This window comes from Scyliorhinus canicula, chromosome 3 (genome assembly GCF_902713615.1).
Source record: "Scyliorhinus canicula chromosome 3, sScyCan1.1, whole genome shotgun sequence".
Taxonomy (NCBI): Eukaryota; Metazoa; Chordata; class Chondrichthyes; order Carcharhiniformes; family Scyliorhinidae; genus Scyliorhinus; species Scyliorhinus canicula.
This window is the reverse complement of record NC_052148.1, coordinates 93922409-93946854: the sequence shown is the minus strand read 5'-3', so window position 1 is coordinate 93946854 and position 24446 is coordinate 93922409. Positions and strand designations below refer to the sequence as shown.

At 50.1% G+C, this 24446-nt stretch overlaps 1 protein-coding gene across 4 annotated transcripts in view; it reads right to left on the bottom strand.

Annotated features, from left to right (window-relative positions):
- Positions 1-24446, bottom strand: part of LOC119962807 (granzyme K-like) — a 59210-nt gene that overhangs the window by 15427 nt on the left and 19337 nt on the right. Inside the window, exons 1-2 of one of the 4 annotated variants that reach the window (XM_038790900.1) lie at positions 4198-4267; positions 500-662 (exon numbers count right to left, since the gene is read on the bottom strand). The exons of the other annotated variants lie outside the window; for them this stretch is intronic. Of the exons in view, the coding sequence (XP_038646828.1) occupies positions 500-662; positions 4198-4258 (224 nt within the window). The 5' untranslated portion in view covers positions 4259-4267. Of the gene's footprint in view, positions 1-499; positions 663-4197; positions 4268-24446 lie in introns of those variants that run through there. 4 annotated transcript variants of the gene reach the window in all.

Below are 24446 nucleotides of genomic sequence, written 5' to 3'. Positions count from 1 at the left end.
CAGCAGGTCTGACAGCATCTGTGGAGAGAGAAGGGGGCGAATGTTTTGAGTCTGGATCACTCTTTGACAAAGCTTTGATAAAGAGTCATCCAGACTCAAAACGTTAGCTCACTTTTCCCTCCACAGATGCTGTCAGACCTGCTGAGATTGTCCCGTGTTTTCTGTTTTTGTTTCATTTTGACAGGTTTGACCTCGACCCTCAGATGGGACACACATGCTATTTAGGGGATGACCAGGTGCACCACTGCCGATCACGTTCACACTGATGGGTCACAGAAATTCACAGTGTTGGGGATCTCAGCTCCAGTCCACATCCTCCTACTTCACAAAGCCCTGCATTATTCCTATTATAAAACCTACTGCTTAACAATAATGGTGTAACTACTGTGTTTGGAAATAATTATTTGAAGTTGCCTAGGTGTGGGAGCTAAGCAGTTTCCAAACAAGAGTTTATAATCATTGAAATACTTCATGAAAACATGTTCACAGTATAACTTACTTTTCGCAGTGTGCCGCAGTCAGTACCCATTTTCTTCTGATCAAAGCCCCTCCACAATGATGTTTGTATCTCTTCGTTGCTTTGTTGTAAACTTGCATAGATGCCATATAAGGTTTTGAATGGAGCTTAACTGTGTGGCCTCCAATGATTTCCACACCATGATCTGTATTAGAAATATATAGAAGATACTGAAAGGCTGTCTTGTTAGTCGAAACGCATACTGCAGTATTGTATATAGATCTTTACATATGTGAATACGGAAGGAATCACGGGCGGCATTTAACTGTCCTACTCGCAGTGAGACCTGAAATTCCTGCCTGAGGCCAACGGATCTTTCAATTTTTCATCCTGCCTGCGATGATTCCTGTGGCAGGTGGGGACCCGAAAATCTATCCCCATGTGTTTAACGAAGGTGACGTGAGAGTAACTGCCTGTGGCAGCACGGTAGCATAGTGGTTAGCACAATTGCTTCACAGCTCCAGGGTCCCAGGTTCAGTTCCCGGCTGGGTCACTGTCAGTGCGGAGTCTGCACGTTCTCCCCGTGTGTGCGTGGGTTTCCTCCGGGTGCTCCGGTTTCCTCCCACAGTCCAAAGACGTGCAGGTTAGGTGGATTGGCCATGATAAATTGCCCGTAGTGTCCTAAATTGCCCTTAGTGTTGGTTGAGTGGGGTTACTGGGTTATGGGGATAGGGTGGTGTGGGCTTGAGTAGGGTGCTCTTAACAAGAGCCGGTGAAGACTCGATGGGCCGAATGGTCTTCTTCTGCACTGTAAATTCTACGTTGCGCCTCCTGCAGCTGGAACCAGAATGGGAGTAGTGCAGGAGAGCATACACTTTTATACGCTGCCTGCTGGGATGTGCCAGCAGGCTGGGATTTACCATGGTACCTGTAATATATGGGCAGTACCGTAATACATGCAATGTGTTACTTGTGGTGTTTATCACACTGCCCTTGATATCAAACCTCACATTATTGATTGAATTTACTATTATATCTACTATATGTAACTACTTCATCAATGTTCTACTCTCCAAGATAAGTTCAGAAGTGGGGCTGTTTGGTAATTATTGCAATGTTCAATTCGTCTCCAATTGCTTATATAATGAAGCAGTCTGTGTCCACACATAGCAAGGCCTGGCTAACATCCAAGTTTAGCGTAAATGTCAGGCATTGACCATCTTTAACAAGCCAGAGTCTAACCACCTCCCCATGTCATTAAGAAGGATTGCCATAAATGAACCTCTTCACCATCAACTGTAGCCACCTGGGGTGACCACTGCCCAACACAACGTGGAAGATTGCAAGGAATGCAGGGAAAATGGACATGTTGTAAAAAGCAAGCAGCTTGCAAAGCGCTTGTATATTCAAACTACTGCAGAAACCAATTTGACTGCTGCAGAAACCAGACAGCATTATGAAAAGAAACAAGTTAACAGATTAATGAGGCGATACCGGGCAATCCCCAGGCACAATAGAAACAAGTTAACACTAATCAATACATTCAATGGAAGGCCAGACTTTTCAGCGCCAAAGAAGCCCAAAACAATAAGTAGCAAGAACCGCCCCAGTGATCGAGATACTGCCCCGTTATTGGGGAATTCAAATCAATCGATTGGGAAGAGACCCAATCGATTGCGAGAGTATAGAGGGTCCGCCCAGGTGGGCGCAAGACCCTGAAAGGAGTATAAGGCAGAGACCCCGACCCTAGCTCGCTCTCTCTGCCAGCCTCTCCTTGACCAGCAAGCCCTCTCAGCAGAACATCGTTGCAGCAGAAGAACCGTGAGGAGGAGAGGTCTGGACAGAAGCCGCCAACAAGTAAGTCACAACGCACGCTACAGGAATAGACACTCCTGACCCCCTGTAGTCCATAACTACTGGAAGCCTGCGGACCCAGGACAAAGCTAGAAGCCGTTGTTCCCTGATCCGGCAGCCCCCTTATCCAGATAAGTATTTGGCCTATTAGTGGTAGGATTAGCCTAGTCTTATAGTTTTATATGCATGGTTAGTAGATTACTGTAATATAATAAACGTGTCTTGTTTGAACTTACTAATTGGTGTGTGGATTTATTGCTTTGAACTTGACCTTGAAACTTGTGGCGGTATCTTAACAATACCTGGCGACTCCAAAGCTAAGTATCAAAACAGAGCCAAATTGAGTGTTAAGCACACTCACCCAGAACGAGCAACACAACATTCTGCAGATCATTTGTGGCCAGAAACTTAACTGGACCAGCCACATAAATACTGTGGCTACAAGAGCAGATGAAAGGTTCAGTATGCTGAGGCGAGTGATTCATTCCCTGCCTTGCTGAAGCTTTTGGATGATGTACAATGCATAAGACAAGAGTATAATGGAAAACTCTCCATTTCCTGGATGAGTGTAGCTCCAAGAACACTTGGGAAGCTGAATGCCACCTTGGACAAAATAATCCATAAATATTCACTCCTTCCAACAATGGTGCAAGTTGGGGACTGTGCACTGTAGTAACATGCAACAGCAACTTTGGCAGCACTCCCTAAACCCACAAATTAGACTGTCTAGATTAGAACAACAAGGGAAATAGGTTCCCCTTCATAACGTACAATATCCTGACATGAAAATAACAGCACAATATTCCTTGTGGTTCAAGAAACCAGCTCACCAGCGCTTTCTCAAGGGCATTACGGGATACATAATATATCTTGACCTCATCTATGATGCCCATATACCATAAATTAATACAAAAGTTCATCCTTAAGGACATTCAAATATGTTCATTCCCAGTGTTCACAGGTCAGAGTGCTTTAGTTTCGATTCAGAACAAGAAGCTTATTCATGACATTCAGTATGAAGACTGGACAGGGAAATTAAGCCAGGCCATGAGTTTGGGTAACAAGCCAGTTGCTAACCTGTACAATATCCTCTTTTTCCTTTATTCTCTTTCCAACATGTAATTACCATCAGCTGTGCACGGCAATAAAACCAGTTGTATGAAGGTGCAGAAGGGCAGCCAATAATTGTTCAGACACTGTTAACCCTTGTGAATGGCCACTGACAGTCAGGGAAGTGATGTGGGCCATGGAGGAATGACGGGGATGGGAGGTGATCACAGTAGGAGGAGGTGGGCACTCCTGACCCTCAGATTCCCCCCTGTAAAACCTCAAGGATCCATTTTCCGTGAGGTTTGGTCTGGTGGGGTAGCTTGTCTCTGCTGCTGAGCTCAGGCCTCTGTCAAATATTCTATGTGGGTCCATTGATGAAGTTCGATGGAATAAATAATGAGACAAGGTATAAGATGCGCTGCTGATTCCATATCACTTGCTTTACTCTATCATGCAAAGTTAAATTTACCCCCAGGAGAATTAATCTGCTGCTCAAACTCAACAAACAGCCAACAACAACTCAGCTCTTGTGTGGAATATTATCCAGTAGTTTGGTAGAAAAAGCTATTTTTTTCTGTCCAAAATAGTTTTAAATTTGTTATTTTGATCGAAAACTAATTTCATACTTTCTAAAATGTTAAGAAATAAAAGTACATCAAAATGCAGGAAAGTGGTGTCTATTGTAATAAATACATACAGGAATAAATACTAGATGTTGAAAGTTTAGGTTAATTATTGCAAAATGCTGGAAATATACTTCTTATCATTTAAATATTATTAAACTAAACCCTAATATAAATGCACAAAGGATAAAATGTCTTTATTTTGTTACTTACAGACTGGAGTTAGGGAAACCACAATCGAACAAATGAGCAGGGTATATTGCAATGATTTCATTGTCGCTTCTATTGTGATGACAAGTGAAGCTGTTGTGTTATTTATATTAAACTGAAAGGGATGTGGTTTGTTCTCTTTGATGGCATCTCTAAGAAGCTGAACCCTTTCTGTTGTGATTATATTCCATTTACAGAAAGCCACATGACAGAACCCAAAACTGACCAGAGCATCATAACAAATATTAAGATATCTGTAGGAGGAAATTGGGGTTTCAATGAGGTTTCTTGAAAGATTTTGGAATTTATAATTTTATACATAACTTGACCTTTTCAATGAAATATTCTCATGTCATATATGCCATATTTTAGTGTTCAAATCTGTTGGCAACTCATTAGTTAATGAAGCAGTCCATCTCCCCATGCAGCAAGATCTGGATAACATTCAAGCTTGGTTTGGTAAGTGGTGAGCACATCTGCAATGCAGAAATGCTCAGGCAATGACCATCTCCAACAATACAGAACCTAAACATCTTGCCTTGACATTCAACAATACTGCCATCATTGAATCCCCCAACATCAACATCCTGCCAGTTGTCATTAAATAGAAACTGAATTCAGCTAGGCATATAAACACCATGGTGAAAAGGACAGGTCAGAGGCGGGAAATTCTGTGGAAAGTAACACACCTCCTGATTCCCAAAGATCTTTCGCAATCTTGTGTCAACAATGTGATGGAGTATTCTACACTTGCATGAGTGCATCTCCAACAACACTCATGTTATTTTTTATTTGTTCATGGGATATGGGCACAGCTGGCTAGGCCAGCATTTATTGTTCATCCTTAGTTGCCCTTCAGAAGATGGTGGTGAGTTGCCTTCTTGAACTGCTGCAGTCCTTCCGGTATAGGTGCGTCCACAGTGCTGTTACGGAGGGAATTCCAGGATGTTGCCTAGCGACAGTGAAGGAATGGTGATATATTTCCAAGTCAGTGTGGTGAGTGACTTGGAGGGGAACCTCCAGGTGATGGGGTTCCCAGGTATCTGCTGCTCTTGTCCTTCTAGATGTTGGTGGTTGTGGGTTTGGAAGTTACCGCCTAAGGAACCTTGGTGAGTTACTGCAGGGCACCTTGTAGATGGCACACACGGTTGCCACTATTCATCGGTAGTCAGGAGATGAGTTATTCGCCATAGGATTCCTAGCTTTTGACGTGCCCTGGTAGCTACAGTATTAACTGGGCTAGCCCAGTTCAGTTTCTGATCAATGGTAACCCCCAGGATGTTGATTGTGGGGGATTCAGCAATGGTAATGCCACTCAATGTCAAGGGGCCATGGTTAGATCCTCCCTTGTAAGTGATGGTCATTGCCTGGCACTAGTGTGGCGTGAATGTAACTTGCCACTTGTCAGCCGAAGTCTGGATATCGTCCAGGTCTTGGTGCATTTGGAAATGGACTGCTTCATTATCTGAGGATGGTGCTGAACTTTGTGCAGTCATCTGCAAACATCTCCCCATCTGACCTTTTGATAGAAGGAAGGTCATTGATGAAGCAGCTGAAGATGGTTGGGCCTAGGGTACTACACTGAGGAACTACTGCAGTGATATCCTGGAGCTGAGATGATTGACTTCCAACTACCACAACCTTCTTCCTTTGTACCAGGTATGACTCCAACCAGAGAAGAGTTAGAACATAGAACAGTACAGCACAGAACAGGCCCTTCGGCCCTCGATGTTGTGCCGAGCAATGATCACCCTACTCAAACCCACGTATCCACCCTATACCAGTAACCCAACGACCCCCCCTTAACCTTACTTATTTTGGACACTACGGGCAATTTAGCATGCCCAATCCACCTAACCTGCACATCTTTGGACTGTGGGAGGAAACCGGAGCACCCGGAGGAAACCCACGCACACACGGGGAGGACGTGCAGACTCCACACAGACAGTGACCCAGCCGGGAATCGAACCTGGGACCCTGGAGCTGTGAAGCATTTATGCTAACCACCATGCTACCGTGCTGCCCCTAATTTTTCCCCTGATTTCCATTGACTCCTGTTTAACTCGGGCTCTTTGATGTCATACTCAGCCAAATGCTCCCTTGATGTCAAAGGCAATCACTCTCATGTCACTTCTAGCATTCAGCTCTTTTGTCCATGTTTGGAGCAAGGCTGTAATGAGGTCAGGAGGTGAATCATCTGACGGAACACAAACTGAGCATCTGTGAGCAGGTTGTTGCTGAATAAGTGCTGCTTGATAGGACTGTTGATAACTTCTTCCATCACTTAGCTGATGGTGGAGAGTAGACGGATAGGGCAGTAATTGGCTGGGTTGGATTTGTCCTGTACAGGATACACCCGGTCAATTTTCTACATTTACATGTACATTTTCTACATTCACATTTACATTCTGCCGGGTAGATGCCAGTTTTGTAGCTGTACTGGAATAGCTTGGCTAGGGGTGCCCTTAAGAAGGTGGTGGTGAGTCACCTTCTTGAACTGCAGTTCTTTCACTTCAGCAAGCAGGAGGCAGAGAGTAAGAGAGAGAGGCTGCTCCTTTCACATCCAAGGTCTAAACACTTCTGCCAAGGCATCTCAGAAAGTATCACGCAGGAACTGATCAGTGATAGTTGTCAGGCAGAACACTGTCTCTGGTCAACTCACCTGTTGCCAGTTAACCAAGCGAACACCCTCCACAACCAGTTCCCAAGATCCACGCTGTGCCAAAGAGTCTGGCTCTTCCTCTCCCAAACATGAAACCTGAGAACACAGTGTCCGGGCAAACAGGTTGTTTCAACTTTGAGTCTTCTGCTTAAAAGCACATCTCGAATATGGATCCAGGGAACAAAATAGTAAAAATAAAATGAAATAATGAAAACAAAGGAAATAAAATGGAAGGACTCATACAGCTCCCTAATTTAGACCATTCAAGTATTCTGTCTCATCCTTTCATACTTTTAAAGACGTCTATGGATATCAAAATGCTCTAAAAGTAAACAGCATTTTCCAAGTCTTTCTTTAAATACTTTTCTCTGTACTTCAGTGCATGTGACAATAAGTCAAATCAAAATAGTTGCATATCTTTTTGTTCATAAAACACAAAACGACTTGGAGCACAAAAGGGTTTATTTTTATCTTTGAAGAAATGAGGGTTTTTTCTGCTTATACAAGGCAGCTACAAATATTTGGCCAATTTAATGACACAGCTATGATATTTCATAATACTTCTGTTTTATGTACATATAAGCGACATTAATCTACATTCTATTATGTAATGGAGTAAAAGGAAGTATCTTGGAATGGAAAGGGGACAATCTTGACATCTTGAATCAGGATGTGTAAGAACCAAACGGGAACTTCCAGGTGATGATATTCCCATGCAAATAACTTTCAAAAGGGCAATGAGATGTTTATCTTTATGTTTTGTGATTGGGAGAATCTAAATGATGGGTCATTAATTTTGCTCCATTTTAATGAAACACTGAGAACACATGGTGGAATTTAATTCATGAGCAGCCGGACATGTGTGCCTCCCTAATGCGTTGAACTTTCTACAACAAGTCAAAATGTTACCGATCGCTTCTGGATAAAAGCAAATTACTGTGGATGCTGGAATCTGAAACGAAAGGGAAAATGCTGGAAAATCTCAGCAAGTCTGGCAGCATGTGTAGGGAGAGAAAAGAGCTAATGTTTCGAATCCGATGACTCTTTGTGAAAGCTCAATCTCTTCTGGCTTCATGCCAGCTGCTGCCTTGTCTGCCTGCTTGGTGCATAGATTCCTGCTGTCGACGTTCTGGGAAAGTGGTAAACATTGATAAACATGCAGTGAAGTAGCCTTGCGCAGGCTGACCTCTCATTTTCAAGATTACACACTAATTCCCATGCGCTTGAGCAGTTTACACCCATTTCACACATAATTTGTGGCAATCATGACTTAAATGAGTTGACATAAGGAGGGAGCATTGTGTAAGTAGCTCTCCTGATCAATGGTGAGCACACATCTTTTTCCATTACCCTTACAGAGACTGACCGCAATTTCACCTTTGTTTCCAGACATTCTGGAAGTGTATAAATGGCTGCCCTTGAAACATTAGCTTTTTTGAAGGTATTGGTCAGCTTTAGTAGATCATGAGGTTTGCACATGTGTGACTTCTGTGACATTTAATGGTTTACCACATATGTGAGAAATGTCTTTGAACATTGTTAAACTTACAGCCAGAATCTTTAATGTGTGCAGAAATGAACGGGTGAACTGTTTTCTCACCACATTAAACGTTGAATTACAGTATTTAATTAGAAACTCTTGACTTCATTTCTCCTAATTGTCGTATTTTAGATGGTCCAACGTGTTAAAAAACGTAAATGATTACCACTTAGCACAAAGATACTAGCACCCAGAGTGACTTCTTATAAACACCACCTGCCCCGCAGAATTCACAATTTCACAGGAGCATTTTTAAGCTCTTTAGAAGGCACCGTGGGAGTGCACTTCCTTATTAACCATCCTGGAATTATATAAATAGTTGAAAACCATTTGTTCCCCGTTCCCAAATGTTCCCCGCCCTATAGATTTGCATTCTTACTTCCGAAATCTATTGTTTCGCATTTTTCTAAATTGAACTGCATCTATCATTACAAGGGGACATCAATTTCAGGTGAATGGTGATAAGACATAGGGGGGATGTCAGAGGTAGGTTCTTTACCCTGAGAGTAGTGGGGGCATGTAATGCACTGCCTGTGGAAGTAGTTGAGTCGGAAACATTAGGGACCTTCAAGCGGCTATTAGATAGGTACATGGATTACGGTAGAATGATGGGGTGTAGATTAATTTGTTCTTAATCCAGGGCAAAAGTTCGGCACAACATCGTGGCCCAAAGGGCCTGTTCTGTGCTGTATTTTTCTATGTTCAATGTTCTATCTAACCCTTTCTATGTCCTAGTAGATTGTGTTCTGCTCCAATATTTCACAACAGGTATTCACTCACTCCCACTCCCTGAGCCTGGGAGATTTGGAGATTAATATCACTGAGGATAGATTTGGGGCTGCTGTGAAGATGCAAGGTGCATCTTCAGATGACTTCAGAAACTCAGTAAAAGAATCACCTAGTGGCTGATTATTGATATTGTTACATTGAATGGGAAAAATTGATCTAGAAATATGTATTGCAGCCTGAAATTCTGACCTTTTGGGTAATTGATGTCGTGTTTAGGGCAGGCCACATATGCACTGGATCGATTTCTCCATGTCTGGGCTTCATGAGGGGCTGGTTTAGCTCACTCAGCTAAGTCGCTGGCTTTTAAAGCAGACCAAGCAGGCCAGAAGCACGGTTCGATTCCTGTACCAGCCTCCCCGGACAGGCGCCGGAATGTGGCGACTAGGGGCTTTTCACAGTAACTTCATTGAAGCCTACTCGTGACAATAAGTGATTTTCATTTCATGTCTTGTTTCTCTGCTGAAATTTTCACAACAAATGGGCAGAGTTTTTTTTAACAGGAATGGTAACAACATTCTCAGGAGAGCAGCTGTCCTGGATTTTCTGGGACTGCCTGCAAGTTGGCCTTTTTGCCCCACTTCCTGGCTCAGGCCTACCTGTGGTGGCACCCAGTGGTTAGCACTGCTGCCTCACAGCTCCAGGGACCCGGGTTCAATTCTGACCACGGGTGACTGGCTTTGTGGAGTTTGCACCTTCTTCCCGTGTCCACGTGGATTTTGTCCGGGTGCTCCGGTTTACTCCCACAGTCCAAAGATATGCAGGTGAATTGGACATGCTACATTGATCCTTACTGTCCAAAGGTTAGGTGAGGTTACAGGGATAGGGCATGGGATTGGGGCTAGGTAGGGCGCTCTATCGGAGCAGGGGTTGGTGCAGACTCAATGGGCCGAGTGGCCTCCTTCTGCAGTGCACGGATTCTTTGATGTTGTGCTGGATTTCTTCACTCTTCATATCCCTGTCCTCAAAATATGGGAGGGATTAGGAACACATTCTTGGAGCAGGTGGAAGTTCTGCTCCAACTCTTGAAAAACTCATTATTCAAGCTACACATTGTTACAAATGTATTTTCTCTTTCAGAATTGTCTGGAAGTAGCACAGGTGCTGATTCACACAAACATAACGAACAATGAGTTGTGACTCCTTAAGGCCTCACCCATACCCATCATAGAAATGATTATGCTGGCCTCAAATTTGCATTGTGAATAACAAGGAGGCTTTCGGTAATCACCATCATAACGGGGGAAATCTGATCACCATCCACATGTGCAATTGAATCTTCATCACACACCCGACAATTCTCAAGATGCCCTTTGTCCACCTGCTTATTCTGTCTGGCACTTCAACCAACCGTGTTCCCTGGGAAATTCCAGGGCCGTTGTACATCTGAATTTAGTTAATTGAACCCTCCGGAGGTTCTCTACCAGTTTCACAATACTCAGACACATTTAACTGAGACTGTTGCTCCTGACAATCCAAGACAACAAGAGGGCAGCAATGTAGCACGGTGGTTAGCACAGTTGCATCACAGCTCCAGGGTTCCAGGTTTGACTCCCGGCTTGGGTCACTGTCTGTGCGGAGGCTGCACATTATCCCTGTGTCTGCGTGGGTTTCCACCGGGTGCTCCGGTTTCCTCCCACAGTCCAAAGATGTGCAGGTTAGGTGGTTTGGCTGTGCTAAATTGTCTTTAGTGTCCAAAATGGTGAGGTGGGGTTACTGGGTTACGGGGACAGGGTGGAGGCATGAGCTTAAGTAGTGAGCTCTTTCCAAGGGCCGGTGCAGACTTGATGGGCCGAATGGCCTCCTTCTGCACTATAAATTGTATGATTCTATGACTACAATCCTGACCACCATGAACCTGCCTTCTCTCACCATTGTAAGATCTGGTCCGGGAATGACTGATTGCCCAATAAAGGGGTCTGAGGTAATAAGTTACGATGCAAAATCTAAATAGAAAGGAGCTGTGACCCGTAACAGGTGTGAGCGATTTAGCCATGTCAGATTGATTGAACAGATGGATGAAGAGGAGTAACGCTGATCTCTGCAAAAGGTGGCTACAGTTTCGTCTGTTCTTGATTGTCTTGTGCTAACCAGGGTTTTTGACCAAAGGCAGCATGGATTCATCTCAGGAATCTCAGATGTCCATTTCCCTCCAGGGTGACTGTTTATGTCCCTCATTTCTCATCTTTCAAAATCCTTGCCTCTAGTCCATGAGGTCACTCTTCTACTCATTCCTCCTCGCTTGTTAACCCCACTCTGTTTGTGTGAGAGAAAGTCTTATCATGCTCGGCTTGTTTACGAGTCATGTTTTTGACTAGCAATATCAGGCCTTGGCTGCCTTGTGTCTGTGTCAGCTCTGGCAGTCTAGGAAATTCCTTGAAGTGGGAGAATTCCACCAGCACATCTTCTGTCCCACCAGGGGAGACAACACTCTTGACCACTCTTACTCAAAAATCAAGGGCGCCTACTGTTCCTTCCACTGACTGCTCTTTGGGAAATCAGACCATAAGACGGTGCTCCTTCTCCCAGCATACAAGCAGAAACTCAAGCAGGAGAATCAGCTGAGAAGGTAGTGCAGTGCTGGTCCGAGGAAACAGAAGAGCTCCTATATGACTGCTTGGAGACAGTGGACTGGTCCATATTTAAGAACTCAGCGACCAACTTAAATGAGTATGCCACCACCGTCACAGACTTCATCAGCAAATGTGTGGACGACTGCGTGCCAAAAAAAGCAGTACGTACATTCCCAAACCGGAAACCATGGCTCAATCACGAGATTGGCTCCCTACTGAAGGACAGATATGACGCGTTCCAGTCAGGCGACCCTGACCTATACAAGAAATCCAGGTACGACCTCCCCAAAACCATCCGGGATGCCAAGAGAGAATATCAGACCAAGCTAGAGACACAGACTAGCGTTACAGACTTTTGGCGGTTGTGGCAAGGCCTAAACAACAATGCGCTACAAAGCGAAGTTGAGAAGTATCTCCAGCAGCAGCTCACGCCCCCCTGATAAACTCAATGCATTCCATGCTTGGTTCAAGCAGGAAACCATTGATCCGCTGTTGAGTGCCCCACCAGCCCATAACACACCAATACCCACCATCACAGGTTCCGAAGTCTGATCGGCTTTCCTGAAAGTGAACCCTCGGAAAGCCACAGGTCCGGACGGGATCCCTGGTCGTGCACTCAGAACTTGCGCGGACCAGCTGGCAGATGTGTTCACGGACATCTTTAACCTGTCCCTACTCCACACCTGCTTCAAGAGGACCACTATCATATCGGTGCCAAAGAAGGACCAGGCAACGTGCCTCAATGACTACTGTCCGGTGGCCCTGACTTCAGTCGTAATGAAGTGTTTTGAGAGGTTGGTCATGAGACATATCAACTCCATACTTCCAGAATGCCTTGATCCACTGCAATTCACATACCGCCACAACCGGTCCTAAGCAGACGTCATTGCCCTGGCCCTACACTCATCCCTAGAGCATCTCGACAACAAAGACTCCTACATCAGACGCCTATGTATTGACCACAGCTCCACCTTCAACACCATAATCCCAGCCAAGCTCATATCAAAGCTCCAAAAACTAGGACTTGGCTCCTCCCTCTGCAACTGGATCCTTGACTTTCTAACCCATCGACCACAATCAAGAAGGATAAACAACAACATCTCCTCCACAATATTTCTCAATACCGGTGCCCCGCAAGTCTGTGTACTTAGCTCCTACTATATTCTCTGGACACACAAAACTGTGTGGCAAAATGTGGCTCCATCTCCATCTACAAGTTTGCTGACGGCACGACCACAGTGGGTCGGATCTCGAATAACGACGAGTCAGAATACAGGAGGCAGATAGAAAACGTAGTGGAGTGGTGCAGCGACAATAATCTACCCCTCAATGACAGCAAAACTAAAGAAATAGTATTTGACTTCAGGAAGCAAAGTACTGTACACACCCCTGTTTGCATCAACGGGGTTGAGGTGGAGATGGTTAACAGCTTCAAGTTCCTAGGGGTGCACATCTCCAAAAATCTGTCCTGGTCCACCCATGTTCACGCTACCTCCAAGGAAGCACAACAGCGCCTATAATTCCACAGGAAACTAAGGAAATTTGGCATGCCCACATTAACTCTTACCAACTTTTACAGATGCACCATAGAAAGCATCCTATCTGGTTGCATCACAGCCTGGTATGGCAACTGCTCGGCCCAAGACCACAAGAAATTTCAGAGAGTCGAGAACACAGCCCAGTCCATCACACGAACGCACCACCCATCCATTGACTCCATCTACACTTCCCACTGCCTGGGGAAAGCGGGCAGCATAATCAAAGACTCCTCCCACCCGTCTTTCACACTCTTCCAACTTCTTCCATCGGGTAGGAGATACAAAAGGCTGAGAACACGCACAAACAGACTCAAAAACAGCTTCTTCCCCGCTGTTACCAGGGGATCCATCTTAAGGACTGACCTGATTCATACTACACTCCTGTCGGCTTCCCCCAATGTCGGTGTCCATGTGTATACATTGTGTACCTTGTGTTACCCGATGATGTATTTAATTTTAATTTTATTTTCATGTACTTAATGATCTGTTTGAGCTGCTCGCAGAAATATACTTTTCATAGTACCTCGGTACACGTGACAATAAACAAATCCAATCCAATCCAATCAAGAAAGAGAAAGCTCTTGCTAAATGCCTGAGTCTTAGTTCCAGCATTTCCTATACAATTACGTCTCGAATAATGTTATAATAGTATCCCAGCCGCGGGTCACTGTCCGTGTGGAGTTTGCACATTCTCCCCGTGTCTGCGTGGGTCTCACCCCCACAGCCGAACGATCTGCAGGATAGGTGGGTCTCACCCCCACAGCCGAACGATCTGCAGGATAGGTGGGTCTCACCCCCACAGCCGAACGATCTGCAGGATAGGTGGGTCTCACCCCCACAGCCGAACGATCTGCAGGATAGGTGGGTCTCACCCCCACAGCCGAACGATCTGCAGGACAGGTGGGTCTCACCCCCACAGCCGAACGATCTGCAGGATAGGTGGGTCTCACCCCCACAGCCGAACGATCTGCAGGATAGGTGGGTCTCACCCCCACAGCTGAACGATCTGCAGGATAGGTGGATTGGCCACTCGAAATTGCCCCGTAACTGGAAAAATTAGAAAAATAACTATTTTAGAACAGCCTCAGAACTATCATTTCTTTAGGGCAGCACGGTAGCACAAGTGGCTAGCACTGTGGCTTCACAGCACCAGGGTCCCAGGTTCGATTCGGCGCTGGGTCACTGTCTATGCGGAGTCTGCACGTTCTCCCTGTGTCTGCGTGGGTTTCCTCCCACAGTCCAAAGACATGCATGTTAGGTGGATTGGCCATGATAAATTGCTCTTAGGGACCAAACAAAGGTTAGGAGAGATTATTGCGTTACGGGGACAGGGTGGAAGTGAGGGCTTAAGTGGGTCAGTGCAGACTCGATGGGCCGAATGGTCTCCTTCTGCACTGTTTGTTCTAATCAGATTTTTAAAATAATTTTTCTCTTTATATTTTATCTTTCCACTTACTCCAATGTATTTCCCAATTTTAATTTTGCTTGCAATACATAATTTCAATCTAATTTATATTTCTTGCTTGCAGTTCCTGGTTTGGGCACTGGGAGTCTCTGTTCAGATTGGTTGAAGAGCCCCCCCCTTGCCAATATCGGACAGTGAACTGGAAATGCTGGTAGAGGAAATCTCACTGACAAACCCAGAAAAAGTGTCTGGAATGAAAAGAGCTGTAAATTCACCACTGAGAGTATAATCCATGCCAATGTCAATCGCATACTCGGGTTATCTGATGAACATTACTCTTATCCATCGTTTGGGACAGGCAGAAGTGGATTTACTGAATCAATAATTGCTTTCAGTTAAGATCTGCGTCATGAGTCAAACTGTTACACAGCAGACAATACCAGACTGGAAGAAGTATAGTAACTGAGGGTCGTTTGCTAATGACTTAATTTGCGGTTTTCCATGGACATCTCTATCCAGGATGTGGTTAGTTGTACTTAGAACTGAAATACATGAAACATACCTCTTGGTCTTACTAATAATGATGGTTGCCTATTCTTCATTGCATGTTAATACAATCTACACTTCAGACACCAGGACAGCTAAGTCACTGAACTAAAAGGTCATTCTGTATGTAAGGGTTATGGTGTTTGGGCCGGAAAGTGGAGCTGAGTCCACCAAAGATCAGCCATGATCTAATTGAATGGCGGAGCAGGCTCGAGGGGCCAGATGGCCTACTCCTGCTCCTAGTTCTTATGTTCTTATGTATCTGATACTATACGAGTATAGCCTATTTCAGGGTTTCCTAAACTGGGTTCCATGGAGCCCTAGGGTTCCACGGGAGGCCTCCAGTATTTGACCAAAGCTCAGAGGACAGCATGACAAGTATCGAGGGAAAAAATGCAGGGGATCAAAGGTCAGAAAGCGAAAAAGCAAAGGAAAATCAGTGTCCAATCAGAACTGGGTTTTAGCATGCGCTGACTACTGATAGGCTGAGCCTATAAGAAGCCAATATTGGGAGGCCTCTGATTGGATGGGCCAGAAAGTGCACCATGATTTTTCATAAAAGTAGTAGGCAGGGGCTAATGCACCTGAACGTGTGAGGGAAGCCCCAGGAAGATGGACCGGGTGGTGGAGCTAGTGGAATAGAGGGCGGGGGAGTGAGTGGCGGACTGGGTAATGAAGCCAGTGGATGATGGTTGATGGAGCCAGTGGAAGACCGGCCGGAGGAGCCATGTGAGGAACGGGTGGCGGAGCCAGTGGAGGAGCGGGTGATGGAGCCAGTGAAGGAACAGATGATGGAGCCAGTGGGGCACTGGGTAATGGAGCCAGTGGAAGACCGGGCAGTGGTTCCAGGTGGGGACCATGTGCTGGCGCCAGTGGAGGATGAGGCAGCAGGGGAAAGGACCAGGAAGTTAATTCTATCTCCATGGAAAATATTTTCGATGCCATTAGCCATTGCACAGCACCTGCATTGTTTGCACTCTTCTTTGTTCGAATACTTCCCTCCACAAAATCAGTACGATATGTGGGTTCACAACCCATTTTTACTGACAGCCAGGCCAGATAACCTATCAGCGTACCATACTGACAGTCTGATTGATAGGACCTCTGACTCCACACCAGACCAACGCTTCAGTGAACATCTGTTGATGAAGTTTTGAGCAGCTTTGTGCACACGTATCTTAGTGTGGCCATGGCAACAGTTCGTGAGCACTTTTCTTTCGCCTTAACATATTTTTATGAAAGTGTTTTTCCTGAAACTCAGTTACAAAAGCAGGAAACAGAAACTGAGTGAATGCCGCATGTGAAATGAGAATCCAGCTCTCCAACACCGCCCCGAGGATCAATCGGATGTGTGAGTAAAGTGGGCAGCAGCACTCTTCCCACTAATAATGACAAGGACAGACTTCAGTATGTTGTCGAACAAATCATATTTCATTGGTCATGAAATGAAATGAAAATCGCTTATTGTCATAAGTAGGCTTCAATGAAGTTACTGTGAAAAGCCCCTAGTCACCACATTCCGGCGCCTGTTCGGGGTGGCCGGTATGGGAATTGAACCCACTCTGCTGGCCTTGGTCTGCTTTACAAGCCAGCTGTTTAGCCCACTGCACCATCTCCCTCTGGCACTGGGCTACCTCCCTCTGGGTCTGTGCCACATCGACCAGCTCCTGGGCAATGTCGCCGACACTCTCAACCATGGCCCGCTGTGACTGGGCCACGCTCCGGAGCGGCGCTGCAATGTCCAGGTGGCTCCGGCACATGGCTGTCTGTGAGAGGACATCCCTGCCCTGGGCCTCGGCCAGCGTCTGCACAGTTTGTCCCAAGTCTTGGATATGCTGATCCATAGCTAAAAACCTCTCCCTCAAGGCCTGCACCATCGATCCCACCCATGCGGTGTTGGCCTGGGTGACACGCATGGCCGGCTCCACTTCCAGCTCCTGCATGCGGTTGGACACCTCCACCTGGCCGGGGGGTGGGGGGGTGAGGGTGGTGTGGGGGATGAGGGTGGTGTGGGTTGGTGTGTGGGTGAGGGTGGAGTGGGGGGTGAGGGTGATGTGGGGGGTGAGGGTGGTGTGGGGATGAGGGTGGTGTGGGGGGTGAGGGTGGTGTGGGGTGGTGTGGGGGATGAGGGTGGTGTGGGGGGTGAGGGTGATATGTGGTGGTGTGGGGGGTGAGGGTGGTGTGGGGGGTGAGGGTGGTGTGGGGGATGAGGGTGGTGTAGGTGATGTGGGGTGGTGTGGGGGGTGAGGGTGGTGTGGGGGTGAGGGTGGTGTGGGGGGTGAGGGTGCAGTGGGGGTGAGGGTGATGTGGGGGGTGAGGGTAGTGTGGAGGTTGAGGGTGGTGTGAGTGAGGGTGGTGTGGGGTGGTGTGGGGGGTGAGGGTGATGTGGGGGGTGAGGGTGTTGTGGGGTGGTGTGGGGGGTGAGGGTTGATGGAACCATCAATTCACCAGACACATGTTTTCCGATATGAATATAGGCTTTAATATACTTACTACAGAGCCAGCCTGTTACCCTTTGATGAACTCTCGGTGAACTGCAGGCTGACTCTGGACAAGGGTATTTATACAGCAGCACAAGGGAGAGGAGTCATGGGCGGAGCCAAGGGTGGTGCCCTGTACTAGCTCCTGAGCATTCCCAGAGCTTCTCCCCCTAGTGGTCGGATGACGCTACTGCGGTTACAAAGATACAGTGTGAATTACCATGTTACATTCACCACATTCACCCCCTGCAAAAAAATCAAGTCCGGCAGTGGTGGTGGTTTACAAAGTCAGTCTGTCCGGTGGTCGAACTATCCGCTGTGATCTGCGGAGCACCGGGGTTGCAGCCTCTTGCGGTGGCTGGATGGGTGTTGTGTGCTGGGGTACGATGGCGGACTCCAGGGAGGGTTGTATCTGAGCTTCATACTCTCCTGGTTCGACTGGGGACTGGGGGCACTGGGGGCTGGCCAGCGCGGGGGCACGGAACTGGTGGAGCGAGCTCGTGGGCTCGGGAGGACGAGGGGGCGGCAGCATGGGGTGTAGGGTGAGGGGTCCTTCTGTGGGGGTAGAGGGGGCGCTGGATCCGGCGGGTTCCAGATACCGGAGGGATACTGTGTCCTGACGGCCGTCAGGGAATTCGACGAATGCGTACTTGGGGTTGGAGTGGAGCAGGCACACCTTTTCAACAAGGGGGTCGGTTTTGTGTGCCCTGACGTGTTTCCTCAGAAGTACGGGTCTCGGTGTCCTCAGCCATGCCGGAAGTGAGACCCCCGTGGTAGTGCCCCTGGATAAAAGTGGCTACGGGTTTACAGTCCTTTGTAAGATTGGCGAAGAGAGGAGGGGGGGGGGGGGATTCGCAGCGTAGCGAGGCTGCAGATAGTGAGTGGGGGCAGGGGCCCGCCGAAGATGAGGGTGAGGCTCTTAAGGTTACATTGAAAGTTTAGGCCTAATAAGAGTGGCGCGCAGAGTTCGGGCAAAACGTAGAGTTTGAATTTTGAGTAACTAGCGCCTCGGATTGTGAGTGTCGCGGCGGTGCGTCCCTGGATCTGGACCGAATGGGAGCCTGAAGCGAGCGAGATAGTTTGCCGCACTGGGAAAACGGGGAGCGAACAGCATCTTACCAGGTTTGGATGTATGAAGCTCTCAGTGCTCCCGGAGCCGAAGAGGCATGGCGTTTTGTACCCGTTGATTTGGACCTCTGCCATCAAATTTCGCAGATGCTCCGGGCATGATTGGTCCAGAGTGACTGCGCTGAGTTGCGGGTAGTCGGCGGCTCGATCCGCTGTGCTGGAGTGGCCCCGGGATGACTGACTCTGAGTTCATAGTCGTACTCTTCCGATGAGTTGTCCAAGCATGGAGATGCAGATCGGGCCCGTGGATCGCACGTGGCGGGCGGCAAGGAAGATGGCGTCCAAGATGGCGGCCCCCATGAGTTGCACGTGGCCGACCGCGTGGTGGAGGATTGCCAAGATGGCGGCCCCCATGGATCGCACGTGGCGGGAGGGGGCGGAGTCGGGGCATAGGCCGCAGCGTTTCGGGCCCCGCGGGCCTGCGGGTGTGGGGAGCGATTACTTCGTGCCACTGGGGAGTTGGAAGCTGGGGGCCTTTTAGCGAGGCACACTCTTGCGTAGTGGCCTTTCAGCCCGCAGCTGCTGCAGGTCGCGTTGCGGGCCGGGCAGTGCTGCCGCGGGTGCTGATTCTGGCCGCAGAAATGGCAGGCTGGAGCAGCATAGTGGCTGGCTGGAGCAGCATAGTGGCTGGCTGGGACAGCATGGTGGCTGGGCGGCCGTGTAGCACAGGCCTGGGGGAGTCGCTGGTCGGTGGCCCATGATTGGGTCGCGGGGTCCGCGGGGAACGAGTTAAGGCTGCGGAAGGAGACCTCCATCGTGGTCGCAGCTTCCACAGTTGTTTCTAAGTCTTGGGCCCTCTTTTCCAGCAGCCATTGGCGCACATAATTAGACCTGAGATTCGCTACAAAAACATCGCGTACAGCAAGTTCTCTGTGTTCAGCCGCGGTAACCGCTTGATAATTAGTCATTTGACAAATTATTGAGTTCCCTTAAAAATTTGGCGAGTGATTCTGTCGGCCGCTGGCGGCGAGTCGTGAACACATGGCGTGCGTAAACTTCGTTAATGGGCCTTACATATATCTTATCGAGTACCGCTGGCGCTGCAGTATATGAACCGGTGTGGGGGGTGAGGGTGGTGCGGTGGGTGAGGGTGGTGTGGGGTGGTGTGGGAGTGAAAGTGGTGTGGGGGTGAGGGGCAGGGGAGGGTGTGGGGGTGAGGGTGGTGTGGGGGGTGAGGGTGGAGTGGGGGGTGAGGGTGGTGTGGGGGGTCAGGGTGTTGTGGGGGATGAGTGTGGTGTGGAGTGGAGTGTGGTGTGGGGGTGAGGGGGGTGTGGGGGGGTGTGGGAGTGAGGGTGGTGTGGGGTGGTGTGGGGGGAGAGGGTGGTGTGGGGGTGAGGATGGTGTGGGGGTGAGGGGGGTGTGGGGGTGAGTGTGTTGTGGGGGGTGAGGGTGGAGTGGGGTGGTGTGGGGGGTGAAGGTGGTGTGGGGGGTGAGGGTGGTGTGGGGGTGAGGGTGGTGTGGGGGGTGAGTGTGTTGTGGGGGGTGAGGGTGGTGTGGGGGTGAGGGTGGTGTGGGGGGTGAGGGTGGTGTGGGGGATGAGGGTGGTGGGGGGGTGAGGGTGGTGTGGGGGGTGAGGGTGGTGTGGGGGGTGAGGGGGGTGTGGGAGGTGAGGGTGGTGTGGGTGGTGTGGGGGATGAGGGTGGTGTGGGGTGTGAGGATGGTGTGGGGGGTGAGGGGGGTGTGGGAGGTGAGGGTGGTGTGGGTGGTGAGGGTGGTGTGGGGGGGTGAGGGGGGTGTGGGGGTGAGTGTGTTGTGGGGGTGAGGGTGGAGTGGGGTGGTGTGGGGGGTGTGGGCGATGAGGGTGGTGTGGGGGGTGAGGGTGGTGTGGGGGTTGAGGGTGGTGTGGGGGATGAGGGTGGTGTGGGGGATGAGGGTGGTGTGGGGTGGTGTGGGGTGAGGGTGGTGTGGGGGGTGAGGGTGGTGTGGGGGATGAGGGTGGTGTGGGGGGTGAGGGTGGTGTGGGGGTGAGGGTGGTGTGGGGGGGAGGGTGGTGTGGGGGTGAGTGTGATGTGTGGGGTGAGGGTGGTGTGGGGGATGAGGGTGGTGTGGGGGGTCAGAGTGGAGTGGGGTGGAGTGGGGGATGAGGGTGGTGTGGGGTGGTGTGGGGGTGAGCGTGATGTGAGGGGTGAGGGTGGTGTGGGGGATGAGGGTGGTGTGGGGGTGAGGGTGGTGTGGGGGGGTCAGAGTGGAGTGGGGTGGAGTGGGGGATGAGGGTGGTGTGGGGGATGAGGGTGGTGTGGGGGATGAGGGTGGTGTGGGGGATGAGGGTGGTGTGGGGGGTGAGGGTGGTGTGGGGGATGAGGGTGGTGTGGGGGATGAGGGTAGTGTGGGGGATGAGGGTGGTGTGGGGGATGAGGGTGGTGTGGGGGATGAGGGTGGTGTGGGGGATGAGGGTGGTGTGGGGGGTGAGGGTGGTGTGGGGGGGTGAGGGTGGTGTGCGGGGTGAGGGTGGTGTGGGGGATGAGGGTAGTGTGGGGGATGAGGGTGGTGTGGGGGGTGAGGGGATGAGGGTGGTGTGGGGGGTGAGGGTAGTGTGGGGGGTGAGGGGATGAGGGTGGTGTGGGGGGTGAGGGTAGTGTGGGGGGTGAGGGGATGAGGGTGGTGTGCGGGGTGAGGGTGGTGTGGGATGAGGGTAGTGTGGGGGATGAGGGTGGTGTGGGCGGTGAGGGTGGTGTGGGGTGGTGTGGGGGGTGAGGGTGGTGTGCGGGGTGAGGGTGGTGTGGGGGATGAGGGTGGTGTGGGGGATGAGGGTGGTGTGGGCGGTGAGGGTGGTTTGGGGGGTGAGGGTGATGTGGGTGGTGAGGGTGGTGTGGGCGGTGAGGGTGGTGTGGGGGATGAGGGTGGTGTGGGGGGTGAGGGTGGTGTGGGGGGTGAGGGTAGTGTGGGGGATGAGGGTGGTGTGGGTGGGTGAGGGTGGTGTGGGGGATGATGGTGGTGTGGGGGGTGAGGGTCGTGTGGGGGTGAGGGTAGTGTGGGGGATGAGGGTGGTGTGGGTGGTGAGGGTGGTGTGGGGGGTGAGGGTAGTGTGGGGGATGAGGGTGATGTGGGTGGTGAGGGTGGTGTGGGGTGGTGTTGAAGGGGGCTGACACACGTGTCATGTGGAACCGCAACTCTGTGGGACTTCACTTCCTCTCTAGATGCCTACCTCCATCCCAGTGACTGCCCTTTCTTCGGAACCTGTATTACAGGTACAGGCATACACCCCCCTACTGCAAGTACACATCACTACAGTGGTTATATCGCCACATTTACCCCCTGTAAAAAAATGAGTCCGGCGGGGGTGATGTGTAACTATAATACAAAGGATGAGCTATTTACAAGAGGGTCCAAACAAAGAAAACCAAGAGTCCATCCGGTTAGCAGGGTACAGGTTGAGCCGAATCGGCGGTCGGACGTTCCGCTGTGATCGGCGTAGCTGTGGTGGCGACATCGGCACAGGTGGTGATGGCAACGATGGTGCAGGTGCTGGCGGTGTTGCTGCTGGCTGCTGGCGAGATGACTCCGAGAGTGAGCCGAAATCTTCCGTGTCCTCCAGTGTGGGTAGGGGGACGAGGGATGGACCTGGTGGGGACGAATAGGGGGGCGCCGGGGAGAAAGAGGGCGGCACGGGGGGAAAAAGGGGCGTGGGCATGGGATTGGCACCTGAGGGAGCTAGGTCCCGGAACGAGACTGTGTCCTGGCAGCCGTCGGAGAACTCCACGTAGGCATACTGAGGGTTGGCGTGGAGAAGCCGTACTTTGTCCACCAGGGGTTCCGCCTTGTGGTGCCAGACATGCCTACGGAGAAGGACTGGGCCTGGAGTCGTGAGCCAAGTCGGAAGCGACACCCCGGATGTAGACTTCCTAGGGAAGGCAAAAACACGTTCATGGGGTGTACTGTTAGTTGCGGTGCACAGTAGTGACCGAATGGAATGGAGCGCGTCAGGGAGGACCTGCTGCCAGCGAGCGGCTGGGAGGTTCCTGGACCGTAGGGCCAGCTGGACGGCCCTCCATACCGTCCCGTTCTCCCTCTCTACCTGCCTGTTACCCCGGGGGTTATAGTTGGTCGTCCTGCTGGAGGCGATACCCCTGCTGAGCAGGAATTGACGCAGCTCATCGCTCATGAACGAGGATCCCCTGTCACTGTGGATGTAGTCGGGGAAACCGAACAGGGCGAAAATGGAATCCAGGGCCTTGATGACGGTGGCAGACGTCATATCCGGGCATGGGATGGCAAAGGGGAACGTAGAAAATTCATCGACCACACTAAGGATGTAGGTGTTGCGGTCGGTGATGGGGAGGGGCCCTTTGAAGTCCACGCTGAGGCGTTCAAAGGGGCGGGATGCTTTCACCAGGCGCGCGCGATCTGGCCGGTAAAAGTGCGGCTTGCACTCAGCACAGATCTGGCAGTCTCTGGTGACAGTCCATACTTACTCGACGGAGTAGGGCAGATTGCGGGCTTTGATTAGATGGTACAAGCGAGTGACCCCCGGATGGCAAAGGCTCTCGTGCAAGGCACGGAGCTGGTTCACTTGTGGGCTGGCACATGTACCTCGGGAGAGGGCGTCGTAGTTGAAGGTGGAGAGCTCGATTCTCCACCGCAAGATTTTGTCATTCTTGATCTTGCCCCGCTGCGTGTTGTTGAACATGAAGGATACCGACCGTTGGTCAGTGAGGAGAGTGAATCTCCTGCCGGCCAGGTAATGCCTCCAGTGCCGCACCGCTTCAACGATTGCCTGGGCCGCCTTTTCAACAGAGGAATGCCGAATTTCGGAGGCGTGGAGGGTGTGTGAAAAGAATGCCATGGGTCTGCCGGCCTGATTCAGCGTGGCAGCAAGGGCGACATCTGAAGCATCGCTTTCTACTTGGAAAGGCAGTGTCTCGTCTACTGCGTGCATCCCGGCCTTGGCTATGTCAGATCGAATGCGGGCGAAGGCCTGTTCTGCCTCGGCCGAGAGGGGAATATGTGTGGACTGGATAAGTGGGCGGGCCTTGTCCGTGTATTGTGGGACCCACTGGGCGTAATAAGAAAAGAACTCAAGGCAGCGTTTGAGGGCCTTGGGGCAGTGGGGGAGGGGGAGCTCCAAGAGGGGGCGCATGCGGTCGGGGTCGGGCCCCAGTAGTCCATTTTGGACTACGTAGCCGAGGATGGCTAAGCGGTCTGTGCGGAACACGCATTTCTCCTTGTTGTATGTGAGATTAAGGAGAGATGCAGTGTGGAGGAATTTAGAAAGGTTGGCATCATGTTCCTGCTGGTCATGGCCGCAGACGGTGACATTGTCGAGGTACGGGAAGATGGCCTGCAATCCGTACCGGTCAACCATTCGGTTCATTTCTCGAGACTCCATTCGTGGCGCCAAAGGGAACCCTAAGAAATTGGTACAGATGGCCGTCTGCCTCGAAGGCAGTGTAGGGACGGTCTGATTTACGGATGGGGAGCTGGTGGTAGGCGGATTTCAGGTCAATAGTAGAGAAGACCCGGTACTGTGCAATCTGATTGACCATATCAGAAATACGTGGGAGGGGGTATGCGTCGAGCTGCGTGTACCGGTTGATGGTCTGGCTGTAGTCCACGACCATCCTGTGCTTCTCCCCGGTCTTAACCACTACCACCTG